Here is a 20,530-nt window from a genome sequence, read left to right on the forward strand (position 1 = left end):
TCTCATTGCAGCTGCTGATTGATTGGTTAGGGTTTAGCAGTCTGAGTTTACATCACAGAGAGAGAGGAGCATGCATGCATTCATGGGTTTCTCACTGAAGCTTCTCCACGAGCCAGAAAATTCATTTCAAAACGTGACCGCTGAGTTATGGCTTATTAAAATCTATTCTTATCCAAGTTGTAAAACAGTGTGAGCAACTTCAGCAGCTGTGTTGTTGTATAGCTGGAGCGAGTTAGTGTGTGAATGTGTGTGTGCGTGTGCGAACTTATGTGTAGGAGAGAGGGAAGGAGGAAGTTGGGAGTTGTGGGAGAAAGATACTGCCACTTGTGAAAGACTTAAGAGCAGAGTGACTGACAGAGGTGAAATTGCTTGGGAAAGGATGTGAGGCTGCTCCTCCTTTCCCTCCTCCCCTCCTCCCTTCTGCTCACTTTCCCTCCAGACTTCTTTCACTCGCGAATGAAGTATGAGCTACTGTATATGTGCTCCCTTTGTCTTTGAGGTGAGCTGTTTAGTCTGTTTCCCATGGGTAGCAGTGGAAGGTAGCACAGTAGTAGAGTGAGATAAACTCTGTTTTCTTTTTTTGTGTGTTTTCTCTCTTTTTCCTTTTTTTGATGTTTGTATAGCCATGCATCAGGCCCTGGACACACTGAGTGACAGCACAAGTTCCACAACTGCCAATGACCTGGACCTCATCTTCCTCAAAGGCATCATGGAGAGCCCAGTGGTGAGAATGACTTCAATAAATAAATACATAAATAAGTGTGTGAAATGTGTGTGTGGCGTGGATGTGTTCTGCGGCTCTGCTGCAGAGGAGTTGTGAGGGAGTGGGTTTGTGATGAAACTCTTAGCTCAGAACAGGTGATAAGAATTAATGGCCAAGTGGCGCGCCCTGACGCAGCACTGACCTACCTGCATTTTGTGTTGATCAGAGACAGGCTTTATTGAGTGAGTACCATTACCATTGTGCCCATTACCATTAATGGAGGTCCCGTATGACCGCATTGGCATGGACCTCATCGGGGCATTTCACTGGTGGATATCACTTTGTATTAGTTCTGGTGGATTATGCAACGTGATATCCCAAAGCAGTGCTGCTGCAGACCATTTATGCAAACAGTGTGGCACAGGTGCTGTTTCAGGTCATCTCTCGAGTCAGCATCCCGAAAAGATACTGACTGACCATGGCACATTGTTCATGTCTCGAAAGTAAAAGAACTGTATGAATTACTGGGCATTAAATCAGTTCGGACTGGCGTCTACCACCTTCAGACTGACGGGCTGGTGGATCGGCTGAATAAGACTTTAAAATTCATGATTCGTAAGTTCATTCATGAGGATGAGGATGGTGTAGCCCCATACAGGGAGTGCAGAATTATTAGGCAAATGAGTATTTTGTCCACATCTTCCTCTTCATGCTTGTTGTCTTACTCCAAGCTGTATAGGCTCGAAAGCCTACTACCAATTAAGCATATTAGGTGATGTGCATCTCTGTAATGAGAAGGGGTGTGGTCTAATGACATCAACACCCTATATCAGGTGTGCATAATTATTAGGCAACGTCCTTTCCTTTGGCAAAATGGGTCAAAAGAAGGACTTGACAGGCTCAGAAAAGTCAAAAATAGTGAGATATCTTGCAGAGGGATGCAGCAGTCTCAAAATTGCAAAGCTTCTGAAGCGTGATCATCGAACAATCAAGCGTTTCATTCAAAATAGTCAACAGGGTCGCAAGGAGTGTGTGGAAAAACCAAGGCGCAAAATAACTGCCCATGAACTGAGAAAAGTCAAGCGTGCAGCTGCCAACATGCCACTTGTCACCAGTTTGGCCATATTTCAGAGCTGCAACATCACTGGAGTGCCCAAAAGCACAAGGTGTGCAATACTCAGAGACATGGCCAAGGTAAGAAAGGCTGAAAGACGACCACCACTGAACAAGACACACAAGCTGAAACGTCAAGACTGGGCCAAGAAATATCTCAAGACTGCTTTTTCTAAGGTTTTATGGACTGATGAAATGAGAGTGAGTCTTGATGGGCCAGATGGATGGGCCCGTGGCTGGATTGGTAAAGGGCAGAGAGCTCCAGTCCGACTCAGACGCCAGCAAGGTGGAGGTGGAGTACTGGTTTGGGCTGGTATCATCAAAGATGAGCTTGTGGGGCCTTTTCGGGTTGAGGATGGAGTCAAGCTCAACTCCCCGTCCTACTGCCAGTTTCTGGAAGACACCTTCTTCAAGCAGTGGTACAGGAAGAAGTCTGCATCCTTCAAGAAAAACATGATTTTCATGCAGGACAATGCTCCATCACACGCGTCCAAGTACTCCACAGCGTGGCTGGCAAGAAAGGGTATAAAAGAAGAAAAACTAATGACATGGCCTCCTTGTTCACCTGATCTGAACCCCATTGAGAACCTGTGGTCCATCAGCAAATGTGAGATTTACAAGGAGGGAAAACAGTACACCTCTCTGAACAGTGTCTGGGAGGCTGTGGTTGCTGCTGCACGCAATGTTGATGGTGAACAGATCAAAACACTGACAGAATCCATGGATGGCAGGCTTTTGAGTGTCCTTGCAAAGAAAGGTGGCTATATTGGTCGCTGATTTGTTTTTGTTTTGTCTTTGAATGTCAGAAATGTATATTTGTGAATGTGGAGATGTTATATTGGTTTCACTGGTAAAACTAAATCATTGAAATGGGTATATATTTGTTTTTTGTTAAGTTGCCTAATAATTATGCACAGTAATAGTCACCTGCACACACAGATATCCCCCTAAAATAGCTAAAACTAAAAACAAACTAAAAACTACTTCCAAAAACATTCAGCTTTGATATTAATGAGTTTTTTGGGTTCATTGAGAACATGGTTGTTGTTCAATAATAAAATTATTCCTCAAAAATACAACTTGCCTAATAATTCTGCACTCCCTGTAGTCTATAGGGTTCTGTGTTGACTACCACAGAGAAATCAAGTGTCACAGTTTGACACTTATTCCATGCAACGAGCTCCTGGACCGGTTAGGCACTGCTCCCTTTTTCAGACACTGGATTTAACCAAGGGCTACTGGCAGATTCCCTTGTCTCCAGAGTCCAAGGAAAAGACAGCATGTTCCAATCCGTACAGTTTGTACCATTTTGCCACACTTCCAATTTTCTTTTTTTTCGAGTCCCAGACACTTTCCAGTGACTTATGGGCCGGGTGCTGCATCCACATGCTGCATATGCTGCCACCTACCTGAATGATCCATCATCCATAGTGACACTTGGGTGGAACATGTGCAGTGGGTGGCTGGGGTCCTGGAGTGTCTGAGGCAGGGGCTCATTGCCAACCCGAAGTGCGCAGTTGGATGTATGTAGGTACAGTATTTGGGGTACCACTTGGGGGTGGGGGTTAGTCGGCTCGGCCGGATGGCTCCCCGGCCTCAGTTGGGAAGTGGTGGAGCAGTGGCTTCAGTGGGCAGTGCCAGAAGGCTGACAGAGCAGCTGGGACTTATTTCGGTGATCAGTCGTGCTAATTCAGTTGCCACCTGGGACCGCAAGAGAAGGCTGCGCCAGTAACAGGTTGGGTGAAAACTTGTACAGAGCAATCTTGAAAAGTTGTATATATAACACAACGAGTAACTAACAGTGTGTACATGTGGGTCATTCGTGTCACAGTGTGTATGTCTGTGTGATGTGGTAACATTGGGGACGTATTTTAAGTTAGATGCAAGTTTGTTTTAGAGAAAAATCACCAATATTGTAAGGATGCATATTTATAATTTTGAGTTCAGTAACACAGAATAAAAAATTGAAATCCTCAGTGTTAGAAGTTTATTTCTGTATAGTCATTAGCATGCCTTTAAACATATCTTAATTCTTTGTAGAACAGATTCAACAAGGTGCTGGAAACATTCCTGAGAGATTTTGGTCACATGATATTCACATGATAGCTGCACATAGTTGCTGCATATCTGTTGGGGGTACATCCATGATGTGAATTTCCCATTCCATCACATCCCAAATGTGCTATGTTGAACTGAGATCTGGCGACTGTGGCATACATTGAACTCATTGTCATGTTCTTAAAAGCCATTCTTCTCTGACTTCTGGCATCAACAAAGCATTTATGCCCAGAGAACTGCCGCTCGCTTCCTCTCTTTTAAACCATTCTCTGTAAACCCCAGAGATGGCTGGGAATGTTGGGAAAATCCCAGTAGATCAGCACTTTCTGACCTCTCTGGCAACAGCAACCACGCCACATTTCGAGTCACTTAAAATCAGCTTTCTTTCCCATTTTGATGCTCGGGTTGAACTTCAGCAGGTCACTTTGACCATTTCTACATGCCTCAATGCACAGAGTCTTTGTGTTTTCTCTTAAATTTTCACATCCTATGAAAAGCTTTAACACTGTTACATTAAAAGTCATTTTTTTTCTTTCTTTTTTGGTTACTAAGCTACCTGGGTATTGGAGTTAAGTCTTTAAAATACCGTCAGTACATTTTTGAAATGACTATTCAACCAGATCCACTTATAGCCATATTTGGTGTTAAAGAGCAGAACAACAGGAATCTGTCTGTAACTAAGCTTAAATAACAGAGTTTGTCAGTTTATTAGCACAGAGATTGATTCTTCTGAATTAGACGAGCCAGGTAAGCATCTAAAACTTAAGAAATTAAGATTCACTGTGCATGGCCTTTCTGATTAATCTCAGAAAAACTGGAAACTTTTATGGACTACATTAAAAACTAAGCTTTAATAACCACCCACAATTCTATTCTGAATATTATTTAAAATTGATTTATTATTGTGCTAGCCCTATGTCAGGCTGACGCCTGTCCAGGGTGTACCCTGCTTCTCGCAGTCTGGTAGCTGGGATAGGCTCGAGCTCCTCCCCCACAACTTTAGTAACAATAAACGGAAGAGAAGGGACGGATGGATTTACTAGCATGTTTTAATTTGACTGTTTTCATGGGAGTTTTAGAATTCCTATTGCAAGAAGACTAGAAAAAAAACTTTGTACCTGCCTACTTGTTTAAATTTTACCTCTTTACGAAGCACACATAGCCTCTCTTTGTTGCTTAGCAATATTATTAGCATGTTTTTTTTAAATTTGGGGTTTACAACTTCTCTCTGGTTTGAAGTGCTTGAAGTTTAATTCAGAAAGCTAGAATAAACATTAATATTTTGAGGAATTTGCCCCCCTTACTGGAGACAAATGAGAACAAGATACTGGCCATTAAAGTTTGTTTGCCTCATAAACACTCCCATTAATAGAGATTGGGAGAGCCAGCTGAGCATGCTCAGCAGGGGCAGGAACCAATTTTGTTGATGTTGTGCAAACTTAAACCCAGCTAACACACACCTCTGGCTTATGTCACTGCTGTTGGCACAGGTGGAGCTTGTTTCTAGGCGTTTCATTGTTGCAGTAGGTTGAATGGATTCCTGAAAATATGCAAAAATACACAAAAAGGTTAAATGTGTCTCTGCACATAACAAAAAATAACAGATAAACATATTTCTTATTTTAGATGTATTAGCATTCCTATTCTTTCAAACCTGTCAGTCATTTTAACAACACACATGAAGGGAACAGCCCACTTATTCTTGACTTGTCTGAAACTTGTCAAGTGCAGATGTCAGTAGAAACTCCAATGATCACTAAAAACATGAAGTAGATTAGATTAGACATAGATTTAAAATTTATTTATTTATTCAAAAAGCTGTGCTCATAAGAGATGAGACATGTTCCTTATAACTCTCTTTATATTTACTGCATTGAAAATGACTCACTTGCACATTTTGCATAGGCTTGACAAGCTCTCTGTACATTATAATGCCTGTGTGGTTTTCACACACAGAATGTTTTGATGCCTTCTTCTTTCACTGTGAAATGTGACAAAAATATGACTGTGGAATTGATTGTATCCAGCCTTGGTTTGAGCTGCTGCTCTGTGAGGTACTAAACAATCTGCTAGACTTAGCGTAAAGGATGCATTCATCAGATTTTAATGAGACTTCCAAAATCTAAAATGTAAAAGGAGAACCTTACACCTTGTGATACTCGCTACTAAAGTATTACAGCAAAGAAGAAACAAGGATGAAAAAGGCTGCCATGCCACTGAAACATCTTTGATTTACTCTACATGCACTCTTCTTTTTTTGTCATCAGTGAAAATAAACATGTTCAGTTTATACAGATTGCGCTTGGATTAAAGAGAGAGAAAATCAGTGTAGTCGTGCCTACAACATCATCCTTTTGTCCAAGAAAATTCAGACATGACTGGCAGTCTTTTTTTTTTTTTGTCTAGACTGGTAAAGTATTTACTGTATCAATAATAGAGCAGGTGCCATCAACAATTCAGTAACTGAATATTTTTCCATAGGCCTGATTTTAGTGACAGTCAGCTGTTTCTCTACGATGCCTTAGTGTGGATCCTTGCGTTTCTTCAATCATCACGATCAGAGATGGGCAGTAACGCGTTACTTGTAACGCGTTACTGTAATCTGATTACTTTTTTCAAGTAACGAGTAAAGTAAGGGATTACTATTGCAAAAACGGTAATTAGATTACCGTTACTTTCCCGTAGGAACGCTGCGTTACTGCGTTACTAAAACCGTGATTTTTTTGCGAGAATGTCTCATGACAGTGACGTAAGCGAGTGCAACGTTCGTGACAACAGCTGTGTGCAGATCAACAATGGATCATATATCGAGTGCGGGAGAGAGGGTGTGTGCGTGCAGCGTTTAAAGCGTGGAAGTACTGACCTTATTTTGAGTTTGATTCCATAAAAAGTGACAAAAACATTAACGTCCGTTGTGCGTGGGAAGAAAACTTCTTTTTACAGCGAAAAAAAACCCCTAAACAAGCACCGAGTGTGCTACCACGTAATGGGAAATTCACAGAGAAGCTGCCGTATCCTTCCACTGACCGCTGCAGCACACCTGCACCAGAGCACACCTCCGTCTACCCTACTCCTGCTTTACAGGTGAAAATAGAGCAACAGGACCGCTGAGTCTTTGATTTTATTTATTTTCTGCTGTGTTTTACTTGCATCTATTTGAAAGACTGAGTATAAACACAAAAAAAATATTTTATTTTATGTGCTGGAATGTGCAGAAAATAGGTTTAAATGTTAAACTAATTTCTTCAAGTCAGAGAATGTTGCATATAATTTAATTTTTGCTTGATGCATAAAGTTAAAAGATTAAAACTGATAAAATAAGTTAAAAAAAAGAGACTTTTCCATTTGATTACATTTTGTATGATGGATTATGCAGAAAAAGTAGAATTGGGCTGAAAGATCTATCGCTCTATCACCTATTCAGGTTGTAAATCGTGTTTTTAAAAGTAACTAAGTAACTAAGTAATTAATTACTTTTGAAAATAAGTAATCAGTAAAGTAACGGGATTACTTTTTTGGGGAAGTAATCAGTAATTAGTTACTGATTACTTTTTTCAAGTAACTTGACCAACACTGATCACGATGTATACTTGCACATGGCGTGCATGGCTGAATAACCGAGCTGATTTCTCAAAAACTACAAAGTAGTACTCTCCATGCACATGATGAGAGATGCAATTTCTTAGCTGTCCTCATGCAAAACCAGCCCTAGGTCATTCTTATTCAAATGGAGGTACAGGGTATAGCTTTTTGAAGTGAAGGGAGAAGAGTGGAAGAGCTGTGCGGTGCCAGACAGGTTTTTTTTTTCACAGTTTCATCTCACTATGTCTTCCCCTCCCACTTCTTGCCAAGAGCAGAATTTTTCTCATCCCTTTTTAAAAACCTGGACTTTTTTTCCAAGCAACAGGAGGATAAGGAAAAAGTTCCCCGCTGTGCACTGCAAAGACATGCAAGGAAAAAGTATATGTAATTTAAAGTATAGACAGAGAGTTAATTTTTCCCTTATATTTGTGCTGCTAAGAGTAAAGTTGAAGTTGTTTCTCTGTCCAGGGAGATGCTCCTGCATCCTTTCTCTCTCTGTGTCCCTTTCTGTTGCTTCGTTTTTGCTATGCTTTGAGGCATGTTTATGTGTGTGAGTGCGTAGCAAGAGCATGACCCTGCTATTTGTGCCGAGTGTCTTAGAGACATACAGTCCCAGTGTATTGATGAGCATCCTCATAAAAGATTCATCTGATGCAAGCTGTGAGTCTTGGTGAAGGATTTAAGAAGGATTTCCTGGACGGTGGATTCCCTTTGACTCGTGGTGGATCTATAAACACTTAACGAGCTTTTGCTTGATGTGCTGAGAGACCGAGAAAATGCTAACAGAGAGACGGGGATGATAGAGCGAGTGTTCGTGTGTGCACGCTTATTGCACGGTGGCTGCAGTTATGCTAATTGCACAGAACAATGCAATCAGCACAACCCACAGTTCTATAAAGAATCAGAATCATGATTACAGGACATTTAGCAGATATTGATAAGAGGAGCTGAAGCTCGAATATTCAGTTGCAGCGCTTCATTATTATCAGTTTTGTGGTACTGACTCAGCACCTGGCTCTCTATCTAACAGAGTAGTCGGAACTATTAAAGTAGTTAGGGCAACTAAATGAGCCGACGCTTGCTTTGACACTTTCAGCTTTGTACCCCGTGCTATTTAATCTAATTTCTAAGCCGTCACATGCCGCCTGTTCAGACTGTTAATGAGACTCCGGAGTCTTTGTAAAACAATGCCACGTGGCTCTGAAATAATGAACCTTGGTACTACTCACAATGGCTTCTGCAAAGTATCTTTCTATAATACAGCAAATCTCTGGCTCTGTGGTTATCCATGACCTCCTGCACCATCAACTTGGCACACAGTGATATATATTGGGACCCTGAAGGTTCTTATCTATATTAGATATTAAGGCATCATTGTGTTGCCCAGCAACCAACCACTAACAGGCTAAATTGACCAATTTTTAGCATCTTTGCACCTGTAACACCTTATAAAAAATTGTTATATTTGAATGATATATGTGATTTTATATGGTGCAATCACATTGCCTGGCAACCACCTAACAACAGACTAAAGTAAATGGACCAAACAGTACTATAGCATGGGATTATTTTAAAATAAGGTCCTCATGTCTCACAAACCTGGCATTCAGTTTATGTTTATTTCTATAGCTGACATAGAGGTCCTGTTGAATTACAGCTGATATCTTAGGCAAAGGCAAGGAAATCGTCTCATGCAGCTTGTAAAATGGCAAAAATGAGAGAGTGAATTTTTACAGACTAATATAATTGTAACACTGCTGCGCCAGCTTTGTTAACTGGTTGTCTTTAGAGCACCAGTGCTCATTAGCCTTGATTGCTGAAAAGCAATGGGTGGGAGAAAGGGGTGGGAGAAAATGTGGATACTCGGTACACTTCAGCCAAATATGAATATTTTTATTTTAACATGGGCTTGCTCTAAATGGATTATCCATCCATCCATCCATACATCCATCCATCCATCCTCGAGGATTAACACAGATGGCCAATTTAGAAATATTTGACTTAGAGTCATAAGAGTCCTGACTTACTATGGTGGTGCTTATTAAATGTATGAAGGTCAAATAAAGCGATGCTAACTCACTTGCAGTTGAAGAAAAAGAAAAAGGAGAAACTCTTTTCCTCAGATTACTTTTTATACCCCTCAGCTATAAAAGGCTGGCAGGGTATTGTTGGCCACTGGCTGGGTGGGCAGGCGGCGTTGACACCCAAGTTTGTGAATGTGATACCTCAAGAACGAGGTGAAGTAGGGACTTTAAGTTATTAAGTTACTTAGTTGTTATTTAGTTACTTTTTAAAATAAGCAGTCTGTTACTGTAACCATGCCACTGCATTTTCTTCTTAGTTGTTACTTCTGTCCATGACTTCTAGGCATTCAGCTGAGCTCGTGGATATGGTTGCATTAGCAGGCTTGTTAAGGTCAGTTAGTGAGGTGGCAGAGAGAACAGCGTTTACATGTGGCAGTGTTTGCATCATTTTGCCAGAGGGGTAAAATGTTGCTGCTGTTGCTGCATCTCTGAAACTGCAGCGAATAGCTTTTAGGTCAGCTTGAGTTGTCACTCTGAGGGGAATTAATAGTCCTGCGTGCTGGGCATGTGATTGAAGAGGTGCTGCCAATGACAGCTCGCTCTGCAAGTTAAGTCAGGATTTCCAGAAGGAGATGAATGGTAGGATGGACACTGTAACACATAGGTAAGGTCATGGCAATGTTTTCTTTAAAATGTATTTTATTTTATGTGGAAGTTTTCTTACATACTCTTATCATTAGGTAATACTATAATCTAAGAGATTGCTTTTTAATTGTGCTGAAATTACTTCTAAAAGGAATGCCACTCATCACCAGAGAATAAATACGTTGTTACTGCAGTTTTCAGAATAGATGTTTTTCTTCACTTACACAGATCTGTTTTTTTTGTGTCAATCGCATTGTGTGTATACCAGTTATTCCTACTTCTACTCTCTGCTCATACTATGTTGTTCCTTAAGGTTAGAAAAGAGCTGCGTGCTTGCTCGAATGCCTGAAGATAAAACCTTGTATCCCTCTGTGTGTAGTACCGTGTAGTTAAGTACATAGATTTATGTGTTTGATTGAATATCTGTGGATCTGTTTGTGCGTTTACGTGTAAGTTTCTTGTCCCCCGGCATGGATCCTTCATCTCATCCTCAGCAAACAAACATTTTAGCTGCCAGGGTAGTAGTCAGTCCCACCACACAAATACTCTGTGGGATTGCCTAACAATATGAATCTACAAGCACAGCACCGGTTAGTGTGCAGTTGCCAATTGTGTCACTGTAAATGATTGCATTTGCATTTGGTTTTTGAAAAACAGTCTGCATGTAATTAAGTTCTGTAGCAACTGAATGGTTTGCAGAGCATAGCATGGTGTACCATAGAGAGGTTTAACCCAGAGTCAAGAGTTTGCTCACTCAGAGCCAGAGGTGTGGAGACCTTGTGTACGTCTATCTTTAGCAGCAGGGGAGCGGAAAGTGAAAAATGAATGCTCCCTGAAATATTGATGTCTCACATCATACCTTGAAAAACCTGCAGGGTACATGTTTCTGCTCAACTTGGTGCCTGTAGTTATTTATTTTTATTTTTGTATCATCAAGTCACCATTTATGAACACAGGCTGTGCGCTTGTCTCTGCAGGAGCTTGGATTGAGGTTACTTAGTTTTGTTTTGTTTGTTATTGGGCTCTTTGCTACTTCTGCTTTGCTAAATTTGTTGTAACTTGACAAGCTACTTTGCTGCACTCATTAAAAATAAAATAAAGTAGGAGATTGTGTAGTTTTGCTCCATCAGTGGAAAATACACACAACACATAATAGGAGAGACAGGTAATGGACTGAGATTGGAAGGATAGCCTGGAGTAACATCTGTCTTATATTAATCGAATCCTAGGCTCATGAGCGATTTGAGGAACCCAAGCTTGAAGCTGTGCGTGAGAACAATGTGGAGCTGGTCCAGGACATCCTCAAAGAGCTGAGCCCGCTCGCGCACAGAAGCCAGGCAGCTGATGAGCTTGTTCGCATCCTGAAGGAACCCCACTTCCAGGTCTGGAAAACACGACACATCCCTCACATCAAATTTAAATTTTAATAAACCAGCACTTGTCTAGCTTTTTAAGCTTCATGAAACATGATTTCCCTTACTGGAGCTGCAGTACTTTGTTGCTCTGATGGCAGAGCCTCACTGATGAGAGCAAGACGAGATAATTTTTTGCAGTTTATGTAATGTGTATTACGTCTTCATGTGTGATTACATCACCTGTCGGTATGTTCACAGTCCCTCCTGGAGACTCATGATTCTGTGGCATCCAAAAACTATGAGACTCCACCACCGAGCCCCTGTTCATTCATGGACGCAGCCCTCAACAACCAGCCGGTTCCTCCAGACGCAGTCAGGATGGTCGGCATCCGTAAGGTGTCTGGTGAGCACCTGGTAAGTCTGCTCAGTAAAGAAAACCTGCAAAGTGTAATCATTAAGGCTGGATTGAGCCTGACTATAAACTGCAAGCAGATAAAACACCCCAGAGAAGTGGAGGATTTATGCTTTGGGTGGAGCATATGCACTCAGTATAATGAGATTTTTCTCTACCATTATTAAAAAGAGACAAAAGTCAGATTTATGTGGCATTGTAGCGCTAAATTGGTGTGATTTATGTCCACGGTGAGCAGGCACATACGAATAATTTGATGATAACGTCGCCAGATGCCCTATTGTCTCACTTTCTGCACACAAACTCTCTGCCATCTTTCTCGAATCAACCAATCATGGGTCAGAGGTGACGAGACATTAGTTTAAGATAAAAAAGAAAAATAAGGTGCAATAATAGTGATTCAATGTTAAAGCAAGAAGCCTGAAATATATCTCTTTAAGCCTAAATGTCTTTCTAATATAGCAGTAGATATGTTTGCATCTGTTGGCTTCCTAATTTCAGCTCAAGTGATTTTACCATTGGCTTCATCCCTCACAATTAAATTAAACACTCACCCCCACTCGTCTCTTAAACCACTTTACAGTGGAGGACATTGCCAGGCTGTCCCCCTGGGTCTCCTTCTCTAGTTAGCCCGCATGAAAAATAATTATTACACTGAGACTCTGTACATGTGCACAGGGAGTGACTTTTCGAGTAGAGAGCGGCGAGCTGGTGATTGCCAGGATCCTCCACGGTGGCATGATTGACCAGCAAGGTCTGCTTCATGTTGGCGACATCATCAAGGAGGTGAACGGCAAAGAGGTCGGCAACGACCCCAAAGTCCTCCAGGAAATGCTGAAGGAAGCAAGCGGCAGCGTTGTACTGAAGATCCTGCCCAGCTACCAGGAGCCGCACACACCTAGACAGGTCGGTCATTTTTAAAGGGTAAGGAGTGTTTACAAAGCAAACCCGATTCAGGCTTTGCTTCAAGTCATGTTAAATCTGTGCGGTTAAAACTTGTTCTGCAAACTCTGCTGCATCATAGCTGTTGCTCTTTGATCTGACACACATGAAAGATCCCCAAAATACCTAAATGGCACAAACTGGAGCTGGAAATAAATATAAAAAGGACACTTTAATGGAACTTTCTGTGCTCGAAATGCTTTGATCTTCCACATTTAAGCTTCTGTTTTTGTTAAAGTAGAATACATTGTGGAATAAATATTGCATAAAAAGATTAAATTGATTTAAAAGTATACAGTCATTTTCATCAGTAAGCACCACTTAATGTCCTCCCTGGCATCCACCCTGCTATATATAACCTTGCACGCTGTGCCAGGAATCATTATGTAATACCATAATGGGACTTTTTAGATGACACTGGGTATTTAGCTTTAATATGTGCATTACAGCTTTGTCACTTATCCAAATGCAGAGCAGTTTTCCTGCACCCGTGCATAATGCATCTGTAATTGAAATCGTCATGAGCAAGCTAGAGAAAGATCTCACAGGCAGCTTATAACGCAGAGGATCCCCTTCATATGTTTGCCCTTTTTTCATTATTTCAGATGCCGCAGTTGATTGACTATCAAATGTTTGCAGAAAATTGCTTGGTGTAGTGCTTAGTTATTAGCTGATGTCAGTGCTCTCCTCTGGTTATGTTAGCTGATGAGCATTAGCTTTCTAAGAATCAGACTCTGATCATACTGAAACCCGCTCACCGAGTTTAGTATTGAGGGGAAATAGAAAGGTTATCTTGCCTGGTAAATTTTTGCCAATAGGATGCAAGGATGAGAGAATGCAGTGTACACAACACTGCTACTGATTGGCCTCTGCGAAGAGGAAAAAGTGCAGTGAATCTTGAGAAGCTGGGCTAAATAAATTCTTTATGTCTAACCAACATATACAAGAAATCGTTTATAAGAAAAGAATGGTAAATGGTAAACGGCCTGTATTTGTATAGGTGAAAAAAAATCCAGCTTATATATGAGATTATACTATAAAGATAGTTTGCAGTTAAACTGTTTTTGTGTCCACCACCTACTAGAAATGTATTTTTATAGTCCTTTAGTGTGAACAAAGCTGTGATTTTACAAAGCTTACGATCGTCTAATTTATTGGTTCAGACATGCATGACAGAATAAACTTTAATATCTTTGGTTAAATTTTCCTCCTGAGGAAAAAGTTACATCATGAGGACAAAATTTTAAGACACCTGTTTCTGACTAGATTTGTGTGAAAAAAATTCTATTTCTGTCTATTTCTTAATTCCGGGATTTAATTTATCAAATACAAGCGATGCTTTGGCCTCAGTGCGTGCATCAGGTTACTGTCACACTAAGACGGGTTTCTCACTCTCATCTTCACACACGCACACATAAAGGACCAATAGTATCACGTTTAAACCATAGATAGCATAAACCAACATGGTGATGTCTGAAACACTCAACTCGGTGACTTCAGAAACCAGTGCCTGTCTTTTATACTGTCTGTGAATTAAACTCATTAGGTAAGTTTAATTCCAGGGGTGTGTTTTATTCCAAAACCACAATCTGTTTCTAAACCTAACCTCATTAGTTTTGGTATAAAAACCAGACCAGCAGCTGAACATGAAAGTAAACAAAACAGCAGGGAGTAAAAGCAAAACAAAACAAACTCCTTGAAAGGACTACGGCCAACAAATCACCATCCCTCCCTTATACACTCTAATGTGTCAAGGCACTGACTTCAAAAGACACCTTGTGCGTATCTTTACGATGGTAGCAGAACCTTACAGAACAGAAGTATTTCACACATTAGGATGATAGCACCCTGCACCAAAAGACAGCGTTCAATCTGGCAAAATTGCTGAAAGAGGGCCTTCATGTATAAGAGAAATCACCTCCTTTCCATTCAGCACCTCAGAAGAGTCTATCCTCAGGTATAGCTCTTCGTGGATTTCAAAAGATGCAGATTTCTTTGTAAGAATACATATCTCCGGCATACATTATGGTCTAAAAGCCTTCGCTTTGTTGAGGGTTTAGTTTTCCCTTTTTCTATGAAAGCTGCCCTACTTAAATACTTAAGAGAAATCTGTCCGCGGGAGACATTAAAGAATGATTGGTTGTGCTCACACAGTTAAGAGCTGTGTAGGTGGACGCACAGCGTATGTGGTGTCGATGCTACGATTAGAGTTGTACCCAGAAGTCTCAGTGTAATCCAGCTGTCTGCGCTCCAGGCCTGGAGCTTGGTTGTAACGCTGGCGACTAAACTCAACTGACAGCTCGCTTTGGCTAAAGGAGAATATGCGTTTGTCCGTCTGTCTGTCGTGTCCTTACAGAGGGAAGGACGCATGCACGCGAAGGCAGTACGGTACAGGATGGCAAAGCCCGTTTTATGTTCATGGATCAGTTCAGAAAAGAGACGACGTCAAGCGCGGAGGGGGGAGGAGGGGATGGTTGCCATGGCTACAGATTTTGGCTCTCTCTTTATTTCTCTCTCCCTCTTTTTCTCCATGTTTTTTTTTTTTTTGTCTCAGTCCGTCGACTCCTCGTCCTATCAGTGGGGGTTGGGATAGATGGTTTGGTTTATGAGCTGAATCCTGTAGGCTTGAGCTGTCGGAAGAGCGAGCTGGGAGATAGGGAAGGCTTTACATGGGCAAGGGCTGTTTCATATTGATGGACAGTCGGTCATCCAGACCATCTAAGCCGATCACGTGTACACACAGGAAGCATCACGATTCTATATTGGGTGTAAAAGGTTTGACTGACATGTTCCCTCTCTCTAATGTAATTGTTCATTCAGGCCTTTGTGAAGTGTCACTTTGATTACGACCCGTCTCATGATAACCTGATTCCATGTAAGGAGGCGGGGCTTAGCTTCAACAGTGGGGACATTCTGCAGATCTTTAACCAGGAGGACCTCAACTGGTGGCAGGTTAGTACAGCCATATGTGCGTATTTTAGCCACATAAGATGTTTCGATTTGTTAGCCGCTTCACGTTGCATGTGCGTTTCCCCTTCGTAGGCCTGTCATATAGGAGGTGGCAGCGCAGGTCTAATTCCAAGCCAGCTACTTGAGGAGAAGAGGAAGGCTTTTGTGAAGAGAGATCTGGAGCTCGCTACTACAGGTACACCTATTAGCGGTATGCAGCAGAGCAGAGAAGCGCTTCTCATTATGCAGATTCGATACAGGCTCCTCGCTGCACAAACACCCCGGCAACAAAGCCAACATCTGTTCCTCTCCATATCATACAAGTGCTTCATCTGGCGCTGTTCGCTCATCCTCCTCTCACCTCTTCAGTCTGCTCCTCAGTCAGAGAGCGCTGAACTGGTAATGAGCATCGGAGTGACTCAGGTGGCCTGATCCAATCTGTTGGTTATTAAGCTGCAGGGTCTGACATTCAAGCGCTACCACTCCTCGAGAAGAAGGCTTGATTGAGGAGCGGTGATAAGACAACCGTCCGTAAAATCTGATCAATAATGATCTCTCCTCTCATGAGACGTGGCGTGAAAAGAGGCCGTGTTTCTTTAGATTTGACTGCTCTGCTCTGCTCAGTGGCAAAAAAACAGGTGGTGAGTCATAGCCAGCTGCATACCCTTCACTTGTAGAGGAGAGGAAGATGACAGTCCAACTGTACTGCCCTTGGAGCTCAGGAAGGACACAGCTGTCCTTCAGCATGTTTTCCACATATACCAGCAGAGAGAGAATGAAACATTTGGAAATTGATACAATAATGTTTATCCACTGATCTATATAGTTGGGACACAATATTTAATAATTAGAACTATAGCTGTCCAGAACAAAGTCACAATTATTTTTTGCCCTACTTTGACAAGGTGAATTTGTCATCAGGATAGTACTGAGTATGTGAGTACTCGTGATTCCAAGTATTACTTTCCTTCTAGAAGATACTCTCTCCTATGCCAAATAATCTGCCACACTGAACAGACGGTCAGCAGCTCATGCAGTCACAGGTGTCCCTGGCAGCAGATTGGTTGTATACAACTAATTAGTATTGGCACACAGTGCCATCTAGTGGTCTCTTTAAAACCCTCCAATGCTTTACATTTTCATCAGCTCTTGGAGTGTTTTCAGAGGTATTTTGTTGGAGTGGTTGAAGGTTTGATGTTGCTTTTCTCTCTGCTCTGTCTCAGGTCCTCTTTGTGCAGGAGTGGTGGGTAAGAAGAAGAAAAAGATGATGTATTTGACCACCAAGAATGCAGGTAACTTTTTATGAGCTTTGGGCAAAATGATCCACTACCTTGTGATTTTTGTTGTTTTTTTTTTCTTGTCTCAGTTTGACTTATTATTACTTCCCGATTAGAATTTGATCGTCATGAGTTGCGGATCTACGAGGAGGTTGCCAAAGTCCCGCCCTTCAGGAGGAAGACTCTGGTTCTGATCGGAGCTCAGGGTGTCGGCCGTCGTAGCCTGAAGAACAAACTGCTGGTGTCAGATCCCCAACGCTATGGCACCACAATCCCCTGTGAGTAAAGCTATCATCACACGACGCCATATTCACCAGTAAAAGCACAAGCAGGTTTTTGTTGTAGCTGAAGTTGAACCTTTAGTGCAGATCAGTTTAAAAAACCCCAAGATGTTTCTGTTTATTGCAATGACCCAGTCACCTCTAGAAAACCAAAGGTGGATGAGAGAGATGGCCAGATGTACTCCTTTATGAGCCGCAGCGAAATGGAATGTGACATCAAAAACGGGCGTTTCCTGGAGCACGGCGAGTATGACGGGAACCTGTATGGCACAAAGATCAGCTCCATACACGATGTGATAGAAACAGGAAAGATCTGCATCCTGGATGTTAACCCACAGGTAGAGGAAACAGCTTTACCTTCTTTATTTGGTTACACTTTAATTTCTCCAGGATAGAACAGCTTGTGGCTGCTGAAATGCTTTCACTCTTTTCATCAATGTTTATCCAAGAGGATCTCTTAATGATCTGCATCCACTCAGATAATTATTTTTACACATCTTATTAACTAAGTCAGAGGAAGACGCTGCAGGTGTTCTTTTAATGGGATTCTTAGCTTTTCTATTGGATTTGTTTGAGTGTTTTTGCTCATTTGCGGCAAAGTGATGCAGTGATTGTAAAACATCTGTACTGTTTCTGCTTTTCTCTTAAGGCTATTAAAGTCCTGCGGACATCTGAATTCCTGCCCTACGTTGTGTTCATCGAAGCCCCAGACTTTGAGGTCCTCAAAGCTATGAATAGGTCGGCAATTGAGTCAGGAGTTGTCACAAAACAGTTAACAGTAAGTCTGTGCTTTCATTCGTTCTCTACCAAGATCATTAGAGGCGCACAGTAACAAATGAGATGTAGCTGTTGGCTCTATGGTTTGATGCGACCCCTGTGTTGCTGGAAACAGCTCATATCAGTTACTCTGGTGGAGCATTCAAGATTTGACAACATCTGAACCAAAACATTTGATGGGTTCCGGTAATTTTTTGTGCAATGTAGAAATATATATTTAAACTTGTAGCAAAAGTCTTTGCACATTTCCACCCCAAAACATGTTTTATTATTTATTTATTTAAGTTATTACTGATTTAAACTGACTTTAAGGCTTTCTTTATGTGCTCCTTTGGTGCACTCGCTTCCACTGCTGCTGGTATATTTAAATTGCTCACCTGAAGTCCTGACAGGTTCTGAACATTTGAACTGTGTGTGCTGCAATTTCACTTTGGACCTATAATTTGTTCAGAAAGCAAACATCACACTCTGTGAATTTTCTTCACGTTCATTGGTCATTGCCCACTCTACTCACCAGATTGAGACTCTTGTGACTGTCTGCTCTGACAAAATAAAATTTTAGTTTAAGAGTAGCTGTTTGGACACACCTGCATCACACACCAAAATGGGAAAAAGGTCGTAGCATGATTTCCAGAGAGCACTTTAGAAATAGAAACCTCGCTGGAAGCAGCCCAAAGAGGTGACCTTTAAGGAGAAACCGGTCAAATTGACTTGAATCAGGTAGAGTTGTAAAAACTTTATGACCATGACTTGTTGTTGCACGGATTTTTGCAGTTTGAAAAATATATATTGGATTTGCTCGCTGTGGGTCGTGAAAGTTCTCTGGTTTCTTAACATTATGTCCACTCCCTTGGTGTCAGTAGCTTTAACAGTGTTTACAATTCTTTCCTTAAAGCACTTCTCCCTGACACACTCCTTTCAGGACTCAGAACTAAAGAGGACGGTGGATGAGAGTGAGCGCATCAAGAGAGCCTATGGACATTACTTTGACCTTTGCATCATAAACGACGGCCTCGAGGCGGCGTTCCGAAGTCTACGGCTGGCGCTGGAGAAACTGTCGACAGAGCACCAGTGGGTGCCTGTCAGCTGGGTTTTCTGAGAGTCACCGAGAGCTCGCCAACAAGGTGCCAAGGTCACAGGCCAAAGGTTGAGGGACGATACATCACTGCTAGCTCCAGAGGGGGGGTGGGGTGGGTTGTTTCCACATGCAGCTATTGGTGGCAGAGGCGTGTGGTGAAGAAGCGGATACACTGCAGAAGACCAGCCTCATGTAGAGCATTTTTTTTTTGTACAAAGTTAGTGTTCCTCTGTTGAGCCTAAGGTCAAGTTGTACTTTATTTGTCAGAACTGGAATAAAGCTCTATTGATGTTTGTAAAGAAGGACTTAGAGGTAATTATGAGGTTCAGTGCAATAGTGCGAGTGAGTGTGCGTGTGTTATCATAAATGTGGATATAGACTTAGAGTAATGCATATGTTTTGCAAGTAACAGTGCTATGTTGGAGGTTTTCCTTGAAGGACATTTAACGTTTTAGCCTTTAAATCTTAAATACTTTATGTAGTGTAATGTTTACATTGGATCGGTAGGACAGATTGGTTAAGGATAAAAGATACCAAATGTCATATTTGTATCAAATTCTCTATATTTTATCATTTGATCATACAGTATGATTGTATGTGTTCAGAACTGTGCGTGATCTCGTTTGTGTCCACAGATTTGAAAACTGAACAGCAATAGATCATTTTGAAGATACATGCAATACACACGAGATACCCTAATGTGCACACACACACTCTCATATATATATATATGTATATGTATACAGAAACAGAGTGAGACCTTCTGCAGTATTCCTGAAGTCTCAGTTTGTTTTATTTGCTTTTCAATGTTGAATACGTTGAACATTTCCTGTCCCGTGCTGGTAAAGCTCTAGTTTGTTTGACAGTTAAAGGATCCAGCCAGTGGATCACAGCGTGTCACTTCTGTCTGCTTGATTCTGTCGGACTTGTATTTGTAGCACTGAGAACACTTAAGCTCTATTAAGAAAAAGAAAGAAAAATACCTGACGAAGTAGCCTACAATATGCACTGATTGTGTAATGAAGGCAAACATGTAACCTAACATTGCTGGTTGGCTAGTTGATGGAAGTACTTTTTTTGTTATTTTCATGTACAAACAGTAAAAATATTTATCAGTGGCTTCGATTTAATGCTTACTTTTGCCTTAACATGGTTGAAAAGCCAAGGAAACGTTATATTTTTTCATCATGTAACATTTCACTTCTATCACTGTACATGTTACTCAGAAAATTAAAAAAAAATTCTGGCAACGTATTCATTGTTTGTTATTTTTCCTTCAACCTGTACGTACTGTACGTACTGTATTGTAATAAAGAGTATATAATGCAACATAT

At 41.3% G+C, this 20,530-nt stretch overlaps 1 protein-coding gene across 3 annotated transcripts in view; it reads left to right on the forward strand.

Annotated features, from left to right (window-relative positions):
• The window catches only part of mpp2b (MAGUK p55 scaffold protein 2b), a 48,347-nt gene extending 27,897 nt beyond the window's left edge, over positions 1–20,450 (forward strand). For all 3 annotated transcript variants that reach the window (XM_084938027.1, XM_084938028.1, XM_084938026.1), the window contains exons 3-13: positions 624–724; positions 11,355–11,507; positions 11,739–11,894; positions 12,571–12,798; positions 15,655–15,786; positions 15,877–15,979; positions 17,007–17,075; positions 17,177–17,338; positions 17,477–17,679; positions 17,991–18,119; positions 19,041–20,450. In XM_084938027.1, the coding sequence (XP_084794153.1) occupies positions 624–724; positions 11,355–11,507; positions 11,739–11,894; positions 12,571–12,798; positions 15,655–15,786; positions 15,877–15,979; positions 17,007–17,075; positions 17,177–17,338; positions 17,477–17,679; positions 17,991–18,119; positions 19,041–19,217 (1,613 nt within the window). In that variant the 3' untranslated portion in view covers positions 19,218–20,450. The remainder of the gene's footprint in view (positions 1–623; positions 725–11,354; positions 11,508–11,738; positions 11,895–12,570; positions 12,799–15,654; positions 15,787–15,876; positions 15,980–17,006; positions 17,076–17,176; positions 17,339–17,476; positions 17,680–17,990; positions 18,120–19,040) is intronic.
• Positions 20,451–20,530: the final 80 nt, after the last annotated feature.

This window comes from Perissodus microlepis, chromosome 8, assembly GCF_051167445.1.
Source record: "Perissodus microlepis isolate ML-2025 ecotype Zambia chromosome 8, ASM5116744v1, whole genome shotgun sequence".
In the NCBI taxonomy this organism is placed as follows: domain Eukaryota; kingdom Metazoa; phylum Chordata; class Actinopteri; order Cichliformes; family Cichlidae; genus Perissodus; species Perissodus microlepis.